General features: G+C 44.9%; 1 protein-coding gene across 17 annotated transcripts in view; it reads left to right on the forward strand.

Annotated features, from left to right (window-relative positions):
* Window positions 1-22,204, forward strand: part of ST3GAL3 (ST3 beta-galactoside alpha-2,3-sialyltransferase 3) — a 150,686-nt gene that overhangs the window by 109,726 nt on the left and 18,756 nt on the right. For all 17 annotated transcript variants that reach the window (XM_015290987.4, XM_015290989.4, XM_004936701.5 and 14 more), the window contains 2 exons: window positions 2,567-2,753; window positions 19,409-19,555. In XM_015290987.4, the coding sequence (XP_015146473.1) occupies window positions 2,567-2,753; window positions 19,409-19,555 (334 nt within the window). The remainder of the gene's footprint in view (window positions 1-2,566; window positions 2,754-19,408; window positions 19,556-22,204) is intronic.

Raw genomic sequence — 22,204 nt, forward strand, 5'->3', positions numbered from 1 at the left:
GAGCTGCAAACCCATTTGTCTGACTTGGGAAAAGCACAGAGCTTTAGTGCAGGTTCTGAAGTGTGAGTAACCAAATATTATGATGGTAAGCAGGAAAAGCGGCATAAACTGCAGTGTGAGTTTATAAAAGTAGGTTTAACAGAGTCTGAGGTGGTATTTTTTCTTAGTAAGATAGCTGATTTCATATCAAAGGGAATGTAACTGATCTCTGAACTTTAGTCAACCATGAGATGTGGTGGTAAATGGCAGATTCTTAACTGAGGTGGGAGAAAGAAAATGATCGCTAAAGGAGTTTAAGGCAAAGAGAAGATGTAATTTAGCATAGTGCACGTGAGGAAAGAATGGAACGCAGTATAATAAATACCTGCTCAACTCTGGACAAAGACCAAGAAGGTCCCTTTCAGTCCTTTGTTCCTGTGAACCGGTCTGTTTTCCCAGCGTTGCTCGGGACAGGGCAATGGCTGTTCAGAACAGGACAGACCTTTCACAGCCTCGGTTCACCCCGCTGTTGGTGGCCATCAAAGAGCTTGTACTGCTCGTCATAGTCTGGTGACTTGCAGTGATTTGAGCTGAATTAATGTTCAGTTATAGCCTCTTGTGCTCAGGCTGTTCGCAAAGTAACAAGAGAACAGTTTCAACCTGTCTGTACTGGGCCACCCACTAGAATTTATATCTACTGTTTAATTTCAAAATGAAAAGTTCAACCCTTTCTGCCCGCATCAATAAATCTGAGTATTTGCAAGCTGAGAGGATATGAGGGCTGCTGAGCACCTGTGCTGGTTGCAGGTTGGATAAAAGAGAGAAAAGTCAGCTGTAAAGGTTAAATGAAGCCAGGTGGCTGGAAGTGGGACTGGAGGAGGTGAGAGCAGATTTCTTGAACGTACCCACCAGCTTCCCTTACTCCTATGGAAGTCCTTTCTGTATAGCATCCTTTTTTATGGGTTGCAAAACTCCTTTTAAGAATCAGATTTGGGACCCAGGAGGTGAACTTGGAGGGGAAAAAAAACATAATACCTTTGTGGCCAAAAGAGTGATCCAGCAGTATATGGAGCTTCCTGATGCACTGCATGTTACCACGTGAGGACCACTAGTTGCAGCAAGAATTTTTGTATCTGGTGGGAGAAAGAATCAGACCAGCTTTGACAGTTCTAGAACAGCTTGAGGTGAGTTTCTTGCTGCTTTATTGATGAAGTGTTACAGTGTAGGTATTACCCCCAGCTGTTTTACCTGGCAGGAGCTTCTTGCAGCAATTACCAGTGCTCTCATGTGTTGAAATGCCTCCTTACAATAGACTGCAGAGGGAAAAAAGAAGTGTCTGTCAGAAACTTGTGAATGAGACAGGGATTCACCTCATGGTGATACAGTGATGCTGGTGCCTCGGTTAGTCTCTAAGCCAGAACTTTCCCTGCTTGATTTCCAGCACTGCCCCAGGGGCACAGACCCTGTGTGATGGTGCTGGCTCATTAGCAGGGCTCAGTGCTAAGCCTCCATCAGCAGCTCACCTTCTGGCCCTTTGCTGGAGTTCATTTGACTTGAGGGAAATGGTTTGTTTTGTTTCCCGTCTAGATACGACGGGGGGGTCCTGAGTTTGGGGAGATGTAGCAAGGCTAGCAACAAAACAGCTAACCCTCCTTAATTCTGAACTGAATTTCAGATTTTATGTAAGGATCTTCCTCCGCTAAAATGTTTCCCACCTAAAATGCTTAGCCGGGCTGAAAAAGACAAATCCAGATCCTCGTTAACATTCCTACATGAGAAAATCTGCAGTCCGTAAGCACTTTCCAGTGTATTGAACTACCCCAAGTCAAGAAAGCTGCAATAATTCAAGCAGGCAGCACTGTCCCGTCGGGGGCTGCTGTTTGATGTCAGTGAGATTTGTTTTCCAAAATGCTTGAAATGTCCTCAGCTTTGGGCTTCTGGTGTTGAATGGACTGGCTGACACACACAGAGGGGTTCTGTACCACAGCAGCATCTCCTCCGAGCTGCTGAGAGGACGGTGCTGCTGTGCCTTACCCCTGCTTCTCCCTTCTGCTGGCACTGCAGGGCACTTTGCCTTCTGAATTAAACCAGCTGGATATTGTTCCTCCTTTTGAAAAGCATCAGCTGTCTGAGTTCCCTGCCCAGTCTCGCTGCAGGTTGGATGAGCACAAGCTCTGCACTGGGGTAGGAGTATGAGAATGATTTGTTCTCTTTAAAGTTCCACAGAGCTGCAGCCTGTTTCAGCACAGCCTTGCAGAAGACTTAATTAACGCTTAGTTTGTAAGTCTAAATATGCAAGAACAATATTTTTTCCTTTTTTTTTTTTTCCCCAAAGCTTCCAATCCAGTTTAAATCACAAGAGTGGATGTGTGGAAGTGGTTTACGTTGTATTAAATCAAGTCATTTAGATAGCTTTTAATTAAGCTGTTGCTGGTTGGTATAAAGTTCTGTAAATGCTTACAGTGAAGGATTGCAGAGATCACTGTGGCCATGGCAGCTGTGTGCAGAGCCACAGTGATCTCTGCGTCACCGGTGTGCGCTGTGTGTGATGGGGATCCGTGACAGCATCTTCTCTGCTTCCCTCCAGGCTGAACTCGGCTCCGGTGAAGGGGTTTGAAAAAGATGTGGGTGGCAAAACAACTCTCCGCATCACATATCCTGAAGGTGCAATCCAGAAGATGGAGCAGTATGAGAAGGATTCCCTGTTTGTCCTGGCAGGATTCAAATGGCAGGATTTCAAGTGGCTGAAGTACATTGTTTACAAGGAGAAAGTGGTAAGAGCACTGGTAGCTGACACTGGGGAGGTCACCTAATGAGAAATGGTGGGCAGATGTGATCCCAATCATGTATGGCACATTTTGCTCTGAGGAGGTTTCCTTGGTGTGCCTTGCCACATTTACATCCATGGACTTTGATTTTAATTAAGTACGTTTTACAAATACATCTGCTCTCTGTAACCTGAGCTTGCATTGCAGATGAGGCTTTCCATTAAATATGCAGTGTGTGGTATGAACAATGAATTTAACTTTTATTTTAAGGAGTACGTGAAAGGAACAGCCTTCGCACGGATTTCTTGCACTCATAGGACTTAAGAGCAGGGGAAGGAAAACAAAAATGGCAACAGAAGGAAGCAGGCTTTGGGAGTAAGAGTGTGATGGCAGTGAATGGGACGAGGAGGCAGCAACAGCACAGTGTGTTGAGAAGGCTACAATCCACGGGTGTGATGTGACCTCCTGAATAGCACCAGCCATTATGCATTGTTCACTTGTTGCTGTACTGGGGTTCATAATTTGGGTTTGACTAAAATATCATCTAGAAGAATAATATCGCATAGAGTTTTAAAACCACCAAAATGGGGAAGATGTTGTTTCCCCCACATAAATATTTTAACCCCATGGGTTGCATTAGTACCACTCTAGTACCATAGGCCTGTTACCTGTTGGTGCTATTCTCCATAATTCACCCATCCTAAGTGGAATCAGGTTGTGTTGACTGACTTCTCTTTCAGTGGGTGGTTCGTCTATATCTGTTGTTGTGAAGTCCACAATAAGTTGCTTCTATTTGGCTGTAATTCTTCTTTTACAAACTGTCTCTATTTTTGTGTGTTCTTTAATGATTTTTCAACAAATAACCAGAAAGATACATCAGTGTTTGGAGGATGAGATGTTATACTGTGTGTTTGGAGATGAAGCTTGGCAGCTCACCTTATGCAGGATGAAAACAATCTGGGAATACAGTTTTATTTAGCTGTTACATAGATGGCCTTAGGGCTCATACTTGCTCTCATCTCACACTGGCACCAACTTGCAATTATTTTTCTCTTACCAGGTGGGTGAAGTTACCTGTTAGCCTCTAGGCGAACACCAGGGGGATTTGGTAACATGAATAATTGAGTCAAAAGTTTTCTTTGTGGTTTGTGTCATGCTCTTGTTCTTCATTCTAGGCAAAGGAAGGGCCTTAATACCTTGATGGCATCAGTGCTCTGCTACCTGAATGCGCCGTTAGGGATCTATAGTTCTAAGGGTGGTTTAGTTTGCTTCAAAACAAGTTGAATTCCCACCTGATGCCTGTGGTCATGGAGCATTGATTGTAATGCTGTGTCCCCTGGTCCTGGAGAGAGATGGTGAGCAGTTTGTTAGAACTGGCAGAGTGATTGCAGTCATCTTCATTGAGTGCTGCAGCACCCAGTTTGGCGGAGAGCAGAAAGAACTTGGGCTTCTTGCATTGTGGGTTACTTGAATGCTCTTAGAGTTGGCTCCTTATCGTTCTGTCTTTGGAATAAACACTGCTCTTCTTTCAGTTCTTGTAGGTGATATTTCCCAGGTCTGTTAGTTTCTCTTGCTCTTTTGAAAGCCTGTAGTTGATTCATATTTTCCTTGAAGAGCAGTGTCAAAAATTTATGGAGAACATCAACTAGAGAGGAGCAAACAACTGTTTCATTAGCCTTGCACTCCTTGCTATACTATACATCCCGTACTGTGTCTGTTTGGCCAGCATGGCACAGGGCAGCAGGTGAGTGTCCTGGTGTCTGGATGAGCCAAAGAGCAGCCATCTCCCAGCTCCAGGGCTCAGCAGTTGGTTCTTCTTGCCAAAAGAGGCAGTGCCGTGCACTTGTTCCTATTGATTCTTTCTTCCAGAGTGCTTCTCCAGTTTGCCAAGTTCCTTTGGCAGAGCTTTCCAGCATACCTGCCATTCTTTCCAAATTCATGTCCTCTGCAATTTAATAAGCGCACTTTTTGCTCCATTGTCCAGGTTGGTGATAAAAGCACTAAACAGAGTTGGTTCCTAGGCAGATCGTAGTGCAATGTGTCCTTCATTTCACTGAAAACTCCTTCTGGATAGGTGTTTTTATGGCCACTTCTGAGCTCATATCGCAGTAGTGTCATTAATAAAGAAGGGTTTGTAACATGTTTGTGCAAGAGGAGTGTCAAAGGCTTTACTGAATTCCTGTTCATGCCTTGCTTCTCCCCTATGGTAATTCTTTTACTGCAGAAAGAAATAACGGTATTTTTGTAAGTAATGATTTGCTTTTGACAAATCCACCTGAATTACTGCACGTCTTTGTTTTGGGTGGTTTTTTCATCCTTGTTATTTTTTATAATTAATCTTCTTATTCTGAGAAATGCAATCATGAACTGAGTCCCTTCCCTTTTTTGCCTTCTTAGGGATAAGTACTACTTCTGTTGGCTTTTCAGCTGACACTCTACCTGTTCCACCCAAGTTCCCAAAGGGAATCGTTACTTTTTTTGAGCCCACTGGGCCAGTTCATTGAATAGTCCAGGACGAAGTCCAGGTGACTGGAAAACATCTGTCTTGTCCTCTCTGGTCTGTTCTCTCTCTGTTTGAGCAGCAATCCTGCTGTCACTGGCTGTAGCTGTAGGCAGGTGGTACCACAGCTGCCTCTTCCAATGGAGACTAATGCAGAAAGAGCTGTGTCTGCTGGCTGGGAGGAATGACCCAGCAGAGAGCTATCAGTGCTGTGGGAATAAGGCGTTGGGTGTCTGTTTGTTCTGGGAGTGATTGTTGGTATTTTTATCCGTGTGTGGCAAGTTCAAAATGACAGACGCTTGCCCCGCACACTCTGTGGAGCATTTCTGTTTCTCTCTTGGCTGATCATCTGGAGAAAAGGGAGATTCTTCCTTTCTTGGACTTGTAGAGGTACTCTGTCCACCTGCTGCTTATTACTTAGAGAGTTTAAGCCTGTCCCTCTGCAAACAAGTGCTTACAGTCAGGAGTCTGACCTCAGGACAGCGATAAGGGAGATGGAGGCATCCTGCTAAAGAACATGACTTGTGGAAATGGATGCAACCCTTCAAAAAATGGGCCAGACTCAAACTTCTGATGTTTCCTTTGTCTCTGAATTTTGATGGCAACTACACGTGTCCATGGCACAGTCATGATAAGATATGAGACTTTCTGATTTCCTCCAGATGTAATCAGCCCCAGAGCTGCTTGGAGTTGTGTGACCGGATGTTTTGGGCCAGGTACCGTCATCCTTGCATGGTTCTCTCAAGCAAGTGAAGTCAAGGGGAGTTTATCTGTGAAAGAGTAAATGAGAGACAAGTGGCTATTTATTACCAGGGTCAGTGGTCGGATAAGCCTATTCTCCTTGCTGCTGAGAAGGATTTATTCTGTGTTATGTTAGTCTTCGTGCAACACTTGCACGCTGAGAAAGGGATAAGTACTTTATGCTGTAGAGAGAAGGATTTTCAGGAGACATTACAAGGAAAGAATCAGTGTGATGGAGTAGCAGCATCAGAACAGAGAGGCAGAGGATAAAGGAGAAAATAATGGCATGTTGAGGGTAAATGGAGAAGAAGGGGTGTGGGATGGAGCAAGGTGATGTGTTTAGCAGAAGGGAGTATTGCACAATGTTGACCTCGTGTGTAGGTGTGTACAGATGGGAAGGAAGCAGACTGGAGCCCCACAGCTTTTGTGTTTATTGCCGAAAGTTCACAAATATGAGTTGTTCATGCAGCTTTGGGCTGCAGTGCTGACTTGCAGTTGCTGCTGACGCTCCCAGGCACCTTCCTTCAATGAAGCAGCTGCTGCCGTGCATCCCCAGCAGTGGATTACTCATGGACAGCCACTCAGAACTTTCTCCTGGGCTGATTTTTGGCCAAAGGATGTTATCCACGCATATCATGATTCACCTGGCTCCTTACCACCACTACACCACCTTGCATCACCTGGGTTCTGTCCATCACAGACTCTCATCCTGAACATCTAGAGTATCAGGGGAATGAGAGGAGATTTTTCCATGTGCATCCCTTCTCTATTCTGCTGGAGAAGGATTAAATGCCATTACATTCAGGGTAGATGCTGTGTGAAACAGAAGAATTTACAAGCAGCAATTATGCAAACCAGCCATCACCGACTGGCACTGCGGCTGCTTTCAGAATGCTTTTTTGCCATCATTAGTGAGTCAGAAGGAGCTCTCTTGTTTGCTTAGGGCTCAGTTCCCTGAACATCTGGCACACGGTGGTGAGGCAGCCAAGTGAGGGCAAAGGTTTCACTGTCAATTGGCAGCCCACAAGCTTCCTTCTCGTGCAGTAATGAGCCTGTGGCCGCTTCCAGCAGGGATCTCTGCAGCCCTTGCCAGGAGGAGTCCCGTGTACAGTAAGCGCTGGCGGCACCTTGAAGCACTTTGGTAGTGAAAGTCATGGGATCGAGTGAGCACCTGCCTGCCAGTGAGGCCAAAGTGTGGCTGTCCCTTGCAGAGACATGCCTCCAACAGCCTGCACCCTGCAGCAATGCCACCTGAAAAGCAGCCAGGCTGCACTAGTGGGCAGGAGATAAGCTCTCTGCCTGTGATGGCATTGCTTTCTTGCTCTCCTTGGACTCTGATAGAAGAGGACAGAAGCTGGGCTTGCTGCCCCCTCGTCAGTAAGAGGAAGCTTTTGATGTGGGAAGTCGTCTTAAGGGTTGTCGTATTTCTTTCATTAATCTGAATTTTCCTCCAAATAGCCATTTATGAATAATCCTTCTAGAGGTATAATGTGGGCAGGCATGGCTGGTGAGTAAGGCACGAAGGACACGATGAGGCTTGTGCTGGGGGAGAGGCAAGAAAGACTTCCCAGAGGTACATGTCCTGGGCCCCGGCAGACGGGGCCAAAGGCCACTGCTGCTTGCAGGGGATGTATGGAGTCCCCAGTAGCAGAGTGCCTTGTTGCAACCTTGTGGTGGTTCAGAGCCAGGGTCGGGACAGCTGAACCATTACTGATGTTGAAGTGAAGAATAGAGTTAGAACTTGAGGCAAATTCTTCTGTCCACTGTGAAGCATCTGACTGAGGAAGAAGAGAGATGGTGCATCACGGTGTGGAGAATGCTCTGTGTTCCTATGATGTACAGTAGCTGGGACTTGGATTGTGTTTCTAGGATGATTCTTGGGACCTCTCTTTCTTGCCAGGCAAAAGACTGTGTGCTGCTTGAGAGGCTGTGCCCTATGGTCAGGACCTTCTGCAGTTGAGAGAGAGTGGTGGGCATGGCCCAAGGGAATCAAGGAAGACTTAGAAATGAAAAAGTAAATCTTTTGCTTGAATAAAGGAGTTGAGAGCCATTTCCAGGTGACATAAGAAGAAGTGTGAGCACTGGTGCTCTGTTAGAGAAGGCGAGTAATTTTTTTCCAGTCATGGTCAGAGGAGAGGTTGGAAAATAAATGTGTGTGCTATAAAACATCTTGCCCCTGCTGACCAGAAAAGGGAGAAGATCTTTGTCCTGTACCGTATAGCTTTAACAAGCTTTCAGATAGCACTGGGGTGACAGTCTTATGGGGACTTCGGTAGACAAATGACCCAGTTTGCAACATGGGCTTTGGGGTAGACATCCTGGCCAGATTCCCAAAGGAAGGTTGTTGGTATCGAAGGTACAGGCTGGAGCTTGCCCTCGGTACATACTTGCATGCAACAGCATAATAAGATTAGACAGGTCACTGCATAGCTGAGAGCTGTTCCCACCCAGGCATACTCTGTGTCTGTAGGTCTACTGTCAGCCATCAGCTGGTGACAGGGGCTGCTCCGATGCCATTGCAGCATGCCTGCACAGCATTTGATATTATCAGGTGGCTTCATGCTGGACAGTAACATTTATTCATGCTAGTCTTCAGCAGTCCTTAAAGAACCTTTACCCCATATCTGCCAAGACAGCATCATCTTCGTTTCTGACTCAGTAATCCCAGCTGAGACGTGAAAATCAAAGCGCTTCAGTTAGATTTTTACTCCTCTCCAGTTCCTCTTCAGATCATTCTTAAATGAAGACACCAAAGCAGAATTACCGCCTGGAAAGACTCAATCATTGCCATCCTAGGGCAGCCTTTCTGCTGGTTGCCTCACTGTCCTGCTTTATCCTGAGACTCTTTTCCTAAAATTGTCATCTTCTAAATCTCTTCTGATGCCTGCTGCCATCCAGCTGACAATTGCTTTTTCTTGGTATTTCGTACTCCTGCCCTCTCCATCCATGACTCAGATGGAGTAATAATTATTATTTAAAAAAAGAAAGGAGAATTTAGATAATTGCTTTTTCTTTTTTTCTTTTTTTTTTTTTAACCATTTCCTTCTTTTGAAGAGGCAGCCTGAGCAAGGGCCAACTACAGAGCTAATGCAGCTGTCTTGAAAAAGCATCGAGAGGGTGCTCGTGTTGTGCTCTCCCTCGCTGGCAGACACCGGCAGTATTTGGACATCAAAATTACACAGATCCTGGTAGGTGTATTTCAAGGTCATAGTGCATGTAAACCCAGGTTACACTGGTAGCTGCACTGATCAAACACAGACTTGGAATATCACAAGCAGTGAGAAGGATTTCATTCCAACTCTGATGCTGATACTAACGAAAGACCTGACTCTATAAACAGCAGAGCTAACAAAATTGCCTGGTTGCCTCTGGATTTACGTCCTTCTCCCTCGTGCCTTCCCAGTGCACCACAATACTCTCAAATTTCCCCCTCTTCATAAATCCTCTCTCTTCCATTTGATCCCTGACTACTGCGTGCTCCCATGATGGCCAAGCCATCTGCATTCGCTGGGCCATGCACGTCATTGGGCACCCAGCAGACCAAACAAGCAGGCAAGAGCTGCATTCACACGGCACCGTCTTCTTCTGGCCTCACATGCAGACGTGTGGGTCCCCTCCATCCAGGCTTTGCCTCCAGTGCCACCCATGCCTGCAGGGGATGCTGCATTGCCCACGTGTGCAGCAGATGTTCCTCAACGCCGGAGCAGTGCGTTGTGAATCTGACACATGGGGAAAGGCAAAGAATGTCAACAACACTGAAATGGAGACATTGCCCAGAGGGGCATCAGCCCTTCGTGCGAGCGTTAGTGGAATAAAGATGTTCTGTGTTAACACTTGAGTAAGGAGCTACAAGAATCATTTGAAGTCTGCAAAGCCTCCTTTAGTCGAAAAGATTTCAATTCAGTTTATTTAGTTTACACATGACATTTTGGGGAGATTTACTTACAGTCTCACTGTACCTACGTAGAAGGAACTTTTTTTTCTCAGAGGACTTCAGTTGGAAGAATTATATCTGAAGCTAGGCAAACAACCCAAAAAGGCAGCACAATGACATCGGTGCTATTATTTTTGCTACATCTGCCCTACAGGCTCGATGAATTTACCTTTATTTCAAATCTTAAAATCAAGACTGGATGTCTTGGTAAAGTTCTGCTGAAGCTGCAGAAGAGTGAAGGGCTGGTGGAGGTTGCTGATGGAGGGAGGGAGCATTGCTCCATGCTCTGCAGGATGTCTGGGAGGATCCCTTGGCATTTTGCACAGTACTGTTACAAAACAGTACCTACCTAGTGGTAGCTAGGAGCTGAAGTGAGGTATCAGCCTGGACAGCTGTAATTTCCTAGAGATGTGAGCTCAGGCAGCATACCAGCTACCAGCTGAAGTGAGCACTGGCTGCTGACAACTACTGAACTACAGATTTCATCCAGTATCTGGGAAAATCGTGTTGCTTGAGGGTACTCAGGGTTGAGTTGCGCTCTGGTGTTCCCTTCTGGCCTTCCTGTTCTGTGCCTTATGGGAAGCTCTATCTTCACTCTCTGTGACCCATTTGTTGACTGAGGAGCAAGGCAGCAAGCCAGTAGGACCCTTGACAGCCTTGCATTGAAGTAAGTTAATTGCTTCATCCAATTTTCTCTTCCCAGTGCTTACTTAGCCAGATCTGCCTCTGTGTCCTGAGGGAGAGGGCTTCACAAAATTCCCCAGCAGAGCCCTTCGAAAAGCATTGCAACACCACAGGATGCTGTGATTTCACCCATGCGAAGACCCACAGAGGAAGGAGAAACATTAATTTGATTTTGTAAATAAAATCACATGCTTTCTATCAGTGGCTGAAGAGAGGTTCCCTTTCACAGCTCCAGGAGTTTTGCTATCTGTGTTTTTTTTTCTTTAAACAACAACAAAAAAAATTCTGAACAGTAAATATTTATCCAAGATGTGTGGTTGTTAATGTGATCCAGTCTTCAGTCATTTTGAATGGTGTCACGATGACAGATGTTAATTCAGAAAGGAATAGATTGGACGATTTATGCCTGAAACACATGTGTTCCTTGGCGGCCTCGGTGGATTACTCGCATAGTTAGTGCTGTCTGAGCAATTTGTAATGATGTCTCTGCCTCAAAGCACTGAGGGTCCAGGACAGGGGGTTGATCTATATCTCTGGTTAGCTATAACACGCTGTGAGGTAGCTGAAGTCTCTGTTTGCTTTTATCTTCCTGCGTTTATCTCTCTCCCTTCGTACAGCAGTGCGTGGTGCTTCTGGTTCTTCCCTGGAACACAACTCCTTTCTGCAAAAGAGGAATATGTGTGCGGGGTGTGAAGCTCTGGCTTCATCCACTGGAGCCCATCTCTAGGTTCAGCTTCAATCCTGCCTCAACCCACACCAGTACTTAATGCAAAGAGAATCACAGAATCGTTAAGGTTGGAAAAGACCTCTAAGATCACCCATTCCGACCTCAACCCGCCCCGCCGTGCCCACTGACTGCGTCCCTCAGTGCCACATCTGCACAGTCCTGGAGCACCTCCAGGGACGGTGACCCCACCACCTCCCTGGGCAGCCTCTGCCAGCACATCACCGCTCTTTTTGAGAAGAAATGTTCCTAATATCCAACCTGAGCCTCCTTTGGTGCAACTTAAGGCCACAACCTCCTTCCAGGCAGTTGTAGCTGCTTGTCTTGATGACTGAAATGAAAATAAACCAAACCGTGTGAAGGCTGCGAGCAAGAGAGGCTCTGGGAACGTTTTGCTAGGTCAACTCAGAAGGTCTTCTCGGCTGTTTGATTTGCCATGTTCTGGCTCTTTTCAGTGAAAAGAATTTTGCTCACAACTGGCAAGTACAGCAGATGGTGGGTCTGGCCCAGGTAATCAGCACTCTGTTTGGAAAAACACTCCAGAATGATGTTCTGTTTAGATGACAGTTTATGTAAGTTCTCATCTTTTAAGGATAATGTTGCTGAAAATGTCATCTTTTGTAAAACACCTATTATTAATGCGAGTCTAGAAAATAGAGTAGGGCAGGATCTTCCTGGCATCTTCCCAAACTCTTGCTGTCTTGACCTTTCTGCTTTCCCCTCCTGAAGGATGCTGAATAGTTTGTATATATTCTATAGGAACACTCAGTGAACACAGACATTATTTGGCTTCTCATTTCAGCGGAGATGCCAAAATGGGAGAGGACAGCTTTTTTGTGTACTCTTGCTGTAAAAACAATGTAAAAATTTTCCCTAGAGACTCACTTTAAGATTAACTTCGGAGAGCGATGAGGGTTTTTAGGCCATAATTCTTAGCGTGGTGATTCTTTTGCCTTGTTTGCGATGTGCCAAGATTTAGTCTAAATATGTGATGTTTAATGAGATGTTGTTTGTATTCAAACTTGTGAACCAGTTCAGCTCCCTAAAAAGACTTTGTTGATGGGTTGTCCTCAAGCGCCCTGGGATACCTTCATGCTTTGCCACCAAAACCTGCAAAGACAGCACTGTTTTTGTTCTTTTTTTTTTCTTTTTTTTCCTCTTTTTGGGGGAGGTTCCAGCATATTGTTACAAGTAGGGCAGGTAGCTGTGCTTCTAGTTGGGATCACCTCGTCTTTTCTTTTGTAAGCAATCGGGAAGATGGCTCTATCACTTCATTACACAGTCACCCTCGAGCTGATGTTTTGCATGCCACGTGTTTGGCTCAGCTGGGAAGTTCAGCTGAAGTAACTCAGCTGTCTCTCAGGATGAGGCCACTGAAAATATATGATTTTCTACCTGTTGAAAACAAACAAGCAAACATTCTCCCACCCCATTCTGAGAGACTGAAATTCTGGAATTTGGTCAGGCCGTGTTACCATGGCAGCCTGCTGGGGCTCTTGCTATTCCTGTAAAATCCCATGGCTCGGTTTGTTCCCCGAGGCCATTAGATGCTGGCAGCTCAGTTCCCTGTGCACTGAGCATGGTCTGTTCTACCAGGCTTCCCAAGCCTGTGCTGGCCAGGTGTCTTTCCCATGCCCTCATTGGGGATGCGACATCTCCAGGATATAGGAATAAAATAGGATTTTCATTGCAATTGCTTCTCCAAGTGAAACTGGGGCATTGGACAGCGGAGAGCAGGGGGTGTCCTTGGGACCTCCTTTCCAAAGCAGGACTCGGAGGTGGAGGGGGGTGAGTACAGGAACAGAGAGAAGAGGTTTGTCGCCAACAGGGAACTCTGCAGAAGTCAGCAGTTGGGTTAGGAGTGAGTAGTTCAGAAGTCCTGGGTTGCCTTCTGCCCTAATGGCTAATCCAGCATACAGTAGCCTACTGGGGCTTATACTTGCACTGAGAAGGCTGTGCTGAGTTTAATTATTCTATTTGATGGAGATTTTTTTCTCGAGTTGATTTTTTGTTTTTTTAACGTATTGAGTTACGCTGTAAAATTTTTTAAGGAGCTCCATGGTTGTAAAATCCAGCCATCAGAAGCTAGGAAAAGCAAAATTTCACATTATGTTTTCAACATTAATTCAGTTCTTCTGTGCAGATGTTATCCATTATTATATCCTCACTCTTTTGGAGCGGTGCTGTTATCTCGTGGAGGGGAAACACTGTGATTTAGTCTGATTTCCATAGTGGAAGGAGTTCAGCCTTGGCATGAGTAGTAGCAGAAGCCACAGGACACGTGGATAGGAAAGAGAATTGCCCCGTGATGATGGACGCTGAGAATTCCCCTGGAGGAGGTGATTTGATAGGGTGAGAGTTGATGGCCTTAAATTGCACCAGGGGAGGTTCAGGTTGGGTATTAGGAACTATTTCTTCTCCAAAAGAGGGGTGATGTGTTGGCACGGGCTGCCCAGGGAGGTGGTGGAATCACCGTCCCTGGAGGTGTTCATGGAACATGGAAATGGGGCTCCGAGGGATGTGGTCAGTGGGTAATATTGGTGGTAGGTGAACAGTTGGACTAGACAATCTTAGCAGTCTTTTCCGACCTTACTGATTCTATGATTTAGCCTTTAAATGACCATTGTGGTGCTGGGCAAGTTAGATGAGAATTTTCCAAACATAGCTGAAGTCCCATGGGGTAGATATACTGAAAAAGTGTATATTCAGCAGCAGCAAAGCTAATGGAGCTGTGTTGTGAGCTTACCAAACATTCTGGAAATTGAGGAGAAGGAGTCTGAAGTTGAGCATCAGGAGGCAGTAGAAATTGGATGTTCATTATTATGTTTTCTCCCCTGTAAAACGGTGTAATACATGCCAAAAGTTGCAGAGATGTTGTAAATATGAAAGTATGGCTTGTAAAATACTTATATATATAGCAATATTAGAAAAAAATCTGATGGGAAAATTAGAAAGTCAGCGTTCACAATAGAAATGCTGGAAGTTCTGAAGTTGCAGGGCTGTCCTGCTTCAGCACTTCCTAACATGTGGTTTTGGCCTTTCAGCCATGATATCTTGTAATAGATGTTATATGAGTATGACATTTCCTGAACTATGTAATAAAAATTATAGTGAATTAAAGGGACTGGTCCCTGGTGGATATAAAATATCCCATAAATAGTCATAATATTACTGGGCCTGTTCTTCTTTGGGATTTTTGTGAAGCTGTATTGCTTTAGATATTTTTCTGTTGAAAGGTTATTATTAATGGACAAAAAGACACAACACAAACATAAATGATCTAAATCCATTGTTTTTCTTCTAAAAACTTCTGTCTTAGGGTATTTCAAAGCACAAAAATTTCATCAAATTTTGGCTCAAAATCCAGCTTACATTCTGAGCAGAAGAATCTCTAGTACAGACTATCCATCACTCTGTTCACGTAGGACAAACACATCTTCCGACATGCCGTATGCAAGCTATCATTTATGCTTTGACTTGAGAAATACAGTATTCATCAAAATAATCTTTGGTTCTCTTTGCAGCTAATCTGGTGTGTTCCAAGTTCCATTTTTGTCACAGGACAAATTCATTTTCAGTAGCCTTTTGTTACCTTACAACTGTGAACTGAATTTCACTCTCGGTTACGCTGATAAAACCGCAGGAATACATTAAAAACAAAGCAATTAGTTTGGATTTGCAATGTGCATAACGCAAAGATGAAAATTTGCACTCATGGCCCTTTAGAGCTCTGAGCCTTCTCAACCTGGTTGTCAAGCCTTAATGAAAGTAATCTCTAAACCCACATAGTGAAGTATTATTAGCTCAACTCTTCAATTGAGGAAACATAGACTTTTGATTAAAAAAAGCAACAACAAAACACAAAGCCTCTGGTAGTACCATGTATTAAAAGGTGGTTTTGTATCCATCCTTCTTTGCTTCTGTCTTTACCACTGAAAATCCTGGGTAGAAAATGTATTTAGGTTTCTCATTGAGAAACAGTAGTAAAAGCTAAATTTGGGGGTTTGCAACCTACTGGGAGTTCTCTTGGCCAGTATGTTAGCTGATGGTGCTGTTGGGAGATGGAACGGCCTGGGAAATTGCAGCCATTTGATTTTAGACTTAGTAGAATTCAGAGAGATGTAACAAATACAATAAAAGATTAGAACTGTCATATTATTGGGCGCTCCAAGAGCTACATCTTGTTTTGTAGTCAAGATGAGGGAAAGGTTTGAGCACAACGTGCAGTGTTCCTGCTTCAGACAGAGCAAGAGGGCTTTCAGTGGGGTAGTTAAGAGTGGAACAAAACACAGACTCCAGAAACTAAAGATAGAGGAACTCAGAATGAGTGCTGGTCCTCAGAGCTGTGTACAGAAGGTTGTGAAGGTTTCTCCATCACCTTGAGAAAGTTGAGTTAGTATGCCTGAAGTATGGGATAGTGTGTCTGGAAGTCGACCATCAGCCCAGATTGCAGACTCTGAACACCTCTGTCTCATTGCTAAAAATTCCTCTTTGCTTTGGTAATTTGTGGAAATGATGAAACTTCATCATGATTACCACTTGTAGAAGAGCATTTTCAAGGCCTCCGTGACTACTTGACCGCTAAGAAATGCACTATTGGCTGATAAGATGCTTATTTTCTACCAAAAACACACCTTCTGCATCTAATCCAGTTATGCCTGAGCAGAAACCTTTCAAAGGCCTCTGCAGATGGATTACAGCAATTCTGCTGTGCCCTGTGTTTGTGTGACAGTGAGTGCCTATGGATGACAGGTATAGAATAACCACATTCCAGCCCAGGTGGGGGCAGAGATCTCATAGCTATGTGCTCCAGAGCACTTGGAGTCCTTGTGATTGCCTTGTCATTCCATTGCTTTTGCTTTCCTTTCCTGCCCTTCTTCCTCTCCCTTCCTGGTGTTACCAGGGTAACAAGAGCAGTCATCTCCATTTACCACAGGTTCTCTCTCCAGTCTTGTCGTCTTTCCTGTTGCTCTGCAGCATAGTATCGCACACCTGGATTTAATAGTATTACCCCTTTTTTGGAGAGACATTAGAAATGTTGTTCTGGGAGACTCAGCCTTCTCCTCATCATAGAGTCAAGGTTGGAAAAGACCACTAAGATTGTTTAGTCCAACTGTCCACCTACCACCAGTACTGCCCACTGACCACATCCCTCAGTGCCACTCCTCCACAGTTCTTGAACACATCCAGGGACTGTGACCCCACCACCTCCCTGGGTAACCTGTGCCACTCTTTTGGAAAAGAAATTGTTCCTGATAGCCAACCTCCCCTGGAGCAACTGAAAGCCATCACTTCTCATCCTATCTTTGCTCTTCCATTACGGTGTGCTTCTTGGCTGCAGGTCTGAGTTTCTGTATTTTAGCATACATTATGATCTAGCTTAGTGAATAAGAGATAGAAAACTGAATGGAGACAAAAAAAAAAAAAAAGCCTGCAACCATCTGTCCCTATTACTCTTCTGCAGATAGACGGAATTAGGACTATAGCTGCTAGGTGAGGTGTGCCATTCCTCATTGCTTCCTCATAACCTACCATCGGTGTGTCCGAGCCGCTGGTTCTGCCGCGTGCCTCCTTCCCGTGCCTGCTGCTCCATCTCCCCTTCCACATCAGAGGGACAGAGTTCCCCGACGGGAAGCGATTGCTTTGGAAACCTCTCTGAACATCTGTGTCCAATCAGACCTCACATCTCCACGCTGCAGAGCAGCGGCCCTCAGCCGAGCATCAGCGGTAGCGAGGAGCCTTGGCACAGGCTGCACTTCCGAGCGTGCACAGCCCCGAAGGGGTTGCGTCAGGGGAGCAGCCTCCCACAGCTCGCAGCCGGGATGGGCTCTGTGCTGGAGCTTGCCAGTGACAAGCTGCACAACAAAACCACAAGGCTCGAGATGGAGCTTGAAATTACAGAGTTTGGAGAGCCAAAACCACAAGGCTGCGAATTTCGGTAATTATAAGACGGGAAAACAGTTTTTAGTTCTTTGTGAGGAAGAAAAATCCCAGGGCTTTGCCTACTGTGTAGGTAGAAATCTGAGAACCAACTGCTGAGGCTCCCCATCTCTCCCTTGAATTGTTTTAGAAATGAGACGGTAAACACGCCAAAATGAGAGATTACCTGAGATGTCCTCCTGTAGGCAAAGGCACCAAAAAGTTACAGGAAAGAAAACAGCACGAGCAGAAATGAACACTGAGAGGACAAAATAGAGCAATCTGAGATAGCTGAGGAGAGTGGCCAGGGAAGCAGTCTGGATGAATGACGAGAGAAACGGCCACACCAATGGGACCGAAGTGGGCAGGTTGTGTTCCAACTGCAGCCAGCTTCTGTATTTGCAGGCGTCACACTTGCATTAAACTAATCAGCAGGAGGACAGGTTTGGTCCTGGCAGGTCACACAGCACTGGGAAAGCAAGTCTCTGTGATATGTGTTGTTTAACTTTTCTGGACAACTCAAACAGCAGAAAGCATGAAGATCTGAAGCCTTCCTAAGCTTTCTTTTTATTTCTTTAGCATTTTATGTGCAGTGTAAACTCTCTTTAGAGCCCAGAACTTATGTAGGCTCCCTTATGAAGTTTGAATCCAAGCAAAAGGCAGGTTTTGTCCACTTTAAGTAGCTTGCAGCCTTTTTTGTTTTGAAATGTGTGCAGACTTTAAGCAATGCCATATTTAGAGTTGCATGTGAAGCCCTTAATTCAACATATAAATTTATTTTAGTTTCGGGGTCACACGCTACTTTTCCAGGGATTGCCTGCATTAAACTTAATGGTAAGATGGTTTCATTGAGTGAGAAGCTATGCAAGATCTTTGTTTATGGTCTTCATTTCTGTGAGATGGCGAGCATGCTTAATGCAAGTGGAATCTGCCATCTCTTTTTTTCTTCCCTGCAACTGGAAGACCTTTGCTTTCCATTTGTGCCTGTCGGAAATTCCCAAGGTTTAATATTTATCCATTTTTAAATGAATTTTCACAAGGAGGCAAAACTCAGCTGATAACACCAAATCCCTCAAATCCATTGGTCAAATGGATGTAGGACTTTATTAACATTTGTGAATTTGAATTTTTTTTTCCCTTCCTTTTTTTTTTTTCCTGTTGGAAAATGCAATGGATCGCTGAGCAGCGGACAGTGTGTTATACTGGAGAGTGTGAGACCACTCTGACCTCAGGCATTCGTGATAATTCAACTGTGATGCAAATACATGAGTGTTAATTAGAACTGTTTTTTCCATTTTGAGCACTTTGCCATTGTCAAAATGTGAACTTTCACTCTAAGGGTCCTTGTGGTGGTCAGCAAAAGTGTATTGTGTTTGGGCAGCTTTGGGATGGGATCAAAACAGGCATTTGGCTGTCTTAGACTGTTGGTTTGGATAAGAACGTGCGTTCTGTCCTCGAGGAGAGGACTTGAAGTTCCTCATTGAGTTTGCTGAATTATTGCCTTTTTAAAGTAGGAAGCATCTCCCAAAAGTTTCATTCTTTGGGATCTGAAAATCAGTATTGGGAAAACATAAAGAACCTACTTAGTTGTTTTTTCTCCTCCTCTATCATCACAATCTTCGCAAGTCAAGATGGACCTTTATAAGCTTATGACTTAAATCACCAAAAACATAATGAAAGGTAACAAATCTAAGATAAAGCAAGAAGCATGCAGCTCATACACAGCACTGTGTGATCGTTTTTAGCTCTCTGAATGTTCTTAACAGCATTTGCTTTCCAAGAGTACATCCCCTTGTGGGCAGGTGGGACCGATCACAGTGTGTGCTGAAATGCTTAAGCCATTAATCAAAGTAACTGAAGTGCCCTTAAGAGTGAAATTGTGGCACCAAGGTGGAGGTTAGCCACGCCGAAGCCCAGGCCCCTCTGTTTTCCTTGCACTTGGCATCCAGACAAGCTCAAGTGCATCTGCACATGATGCTGTCACCCCTCCAGGGTGTACCCTCCCACTGTAACCTTATACTGGTGCCTTGTGGCAGCGAGCAGTGACAGCAGGAGCTGCTGCCAGGGGTGCATTTTTTGAGTAATAGCAATCTGCTATTTTTTGTGTGTTGTTCTTTTACTGATTTGTCATTTATTTTTTTTTTCCTTTTTGTTACCAGAGCGCCTCTGATGGCTTTTGGAAGTCAGTGGCAACCCGTGTCCCCAGAGAACCTCATGAGATACGTATCCTGAATCCCTACTTCATCCAGGAGGCAGCTTTCAGCTTCATTGGACTGCCTTTCAACAACGGCCTGATGGGCAGAGGGGTAGGTATGAAAGAGAGCAAGCAAAACCAAAGAGGAGGATGAGAACAAGCAGCAGAGTTAGCTGCCATAGTTCTTTTCCGTTTGGCCTCCACTGTTGGGCATTGAAGGGAAGGGAGTTTGGCTCCATTACCTGAAATCACTAATATTGCTCATCCTGTATTCTAGGTTTATAGTAAAAGGAGGTGAAGGTTGGTTTACGAGGCCCATGGCAGGAAATTCTGATATTACACTGACAGGTTTTAGTTACAGAAGCTTACAGTAGAAAATGATGTGATATAGTTTTAGGTCCAAGTTACTAACAAAACACCTTCATGATCCTTCTAGTATCTCTAGCCTCCAGCTTTTTGGAGTATTAGTGTGGCGTAGTGTTTTCCAGAGTTCTGAACATTGCAACTCTGTCCTCAGAGCCTGTTTAGACTTGTTCTGTCTAATATACCAACCATTAGAGAAAGCATTACTCATAGGAACTTACTCCTGTACACGCAATCTAGTTGTTGGTGGAGCCCACACATTATGTTTTGGGGCCTGTTAGCATAGCTGACAAACCCAGCTGAGTGACACTGAGGGACACGGTTAGTGGGCATGGTGGGGATGTGTTGGCAGTTGGACTGGGTGATCTTAGTGGTCTTTTCCAAAATTGATGATCCTGTGATTATCCCAAATGCTCCCCTTAGCTAGGAACTAATGTACTTCACCTCTCTGCATTCTCCAATACTTATCTTTAGAAGGATGTGGTCTTGATTTGTCTTACAGAAAATCAGGACTGATGCCTTAATGAAGGACAGAAATCATCAGACCTTTGCCTTTATTTTCTACAGATTTGGTTTTATTTTTAAACACATTATTTTAATACACAAGATATTACTTAAGCTGAGAGGAGAAGAGAGAAATCCGGAAATGAAAATGCTGTGAACTGAAGTTTATGAGGTTTTGATAGGTTGTTTAGCACAGATCAGATTGGGAAATGAAGGCAGCTTAATTGAAACCTGATGTTTCACTTCGTGAAAGTCTATTTGAGCATTAAAAATAGTTTATGGAGCCTTAAGGCAAGCAATCTTTACCCATGACCCCTGTTAGATTGTGTAAGTTGTAGTTTGTTCCTTGAGATGAGACAGAAAGAGCTCTGCAGGTGCAGGAACATATGTGGGGCTGAGACTTGAACATACCCTGTGCTGTCTAGGCAAGGATGGTGTGACACAGTGATTCAGTTGGATGGGGTGGGTTGGTGCCTCCATGTCGAAATGCATGGTGGTGTAATGGGCAGGCTGCATGCAGGGGGATCAGGGCTGGGGATGCCTTTGGTAATCAAGACCAACATGAAATCCTCACAAAAGGCAGTAATATTCCACTCCTTTTTGGTTCTGATGCCTAAATAAACTTCAGCGTTCCTCCTGCACACCACATATGGTAACAATGTGCTGCCAATTAACTTTGTAATTTGGTGGCTTTTTCAGCAAGGTTGAGGAGAGCTAGTAAAATAGTTCAGGGCTGATCTCAAGGCGTTTTTCTCAGGATTCAATAAAGAGTGAATGTAGTAACAACCTCTGCTTTGATAATGTAATTTGGGCCAGATGGTTCTGGAGGACAGCAGTGGGGTACAAGTCAGATGTGCACTTAGATTGTGCTTGTGGTATTGGTATCTGGCAGTCAGCAAGGAGCAAACCCAGTCACCCACAGTGAGCAGTGACTTCTCTCTGGGACCAGCAAAGCTTGTCCAGGGTTTCCTCAGCCCATTTACTGAAGTTTTCAGGAGAGAGACATATTTCCTGCCGTGCATGGGCTTCTATCTGTTGGGATAAGATGATGGTAAAGACAAACTTCAGTTTAGGACCTTAGTAATGCCTGGGGAAAATAAAGGACATGTCAATTCCTGAAGCTGGTTTAACACAAGAGAAGGGAGCTAGTCTCTTTGATTAAAAGATCCTCTTAATGAGCGGGCACAGGCTTGGCTGTCTAACTAGGCAGGGGTGTATGTATGTGGTTTGTGTTTAGGTGGAAGTCCGGTGTATACAGGTCTTTGGGACTTGAAACCAGACAGCACTGATGCTGCAGCTGGTAATTCAGGCACGTAATAACCTACCTTACCCTGCAGACAGGTTACTGGAGGGCAAGTATGAATATCATTTCAGCGGTGCCTTTGCCTACTGTATGTAGAACAGTGGGATGGCTCTTGCTGAGGTGCTTTTTGGTCTGTATAGAGTAGTTCTTCCCACTCTGTAGTGCTTGGAGCCATTGGAGCAGTGACTTTCTGGCTGCTGAGGAAGCCAGGGGGTGTGTAGGTGGCTGACAAGGCATTACAGGTGCACCCAACCTGCAGCTTGCTGAAAGAGGAGCCATGTGCAGCACCATCGTTAGCCCATGTGCAGGATTGCTTTTGGGCACCCCACCTCTGCAGAGTGCTGATGCTGGAGCACTCACACTACGTGCCCCAGGACATCTCCTGGAGATACCAGCAACAGCCCTTTGCTCTGGTAGGCAGCTTTGCAGCTACTCTGGCTGGTTCTAAGACCCTTTCTTCTTACTAGCCCAGGGTCAGAAGGCACATCTGCTGCATGGGCTGGGCTGTGAACACTGCAGTGTAATCAGTCCACGAGCTACTAGGGAATGGGCACTCGGAAAAGGCATTACAGGGTAGCGGGCAAATGCATA

The sequence above is a fragment of the Gallus gallus genome, chromosome 8 (assembly GCF_016699485.2).
Source record: "Gallus gallus isolate bGalGal1 chromosome 8, bGalGal1.mat.broiler.GRCg7b, whole genome shotgun sequence".
In the NCBI taxonomy this organism is placed as follows: domain Eukaryota; kingdom Metazoa; phylum Chordata; class Aves; order Galliformes; family Phasianidae; genus Gallus; species Gallus gallus.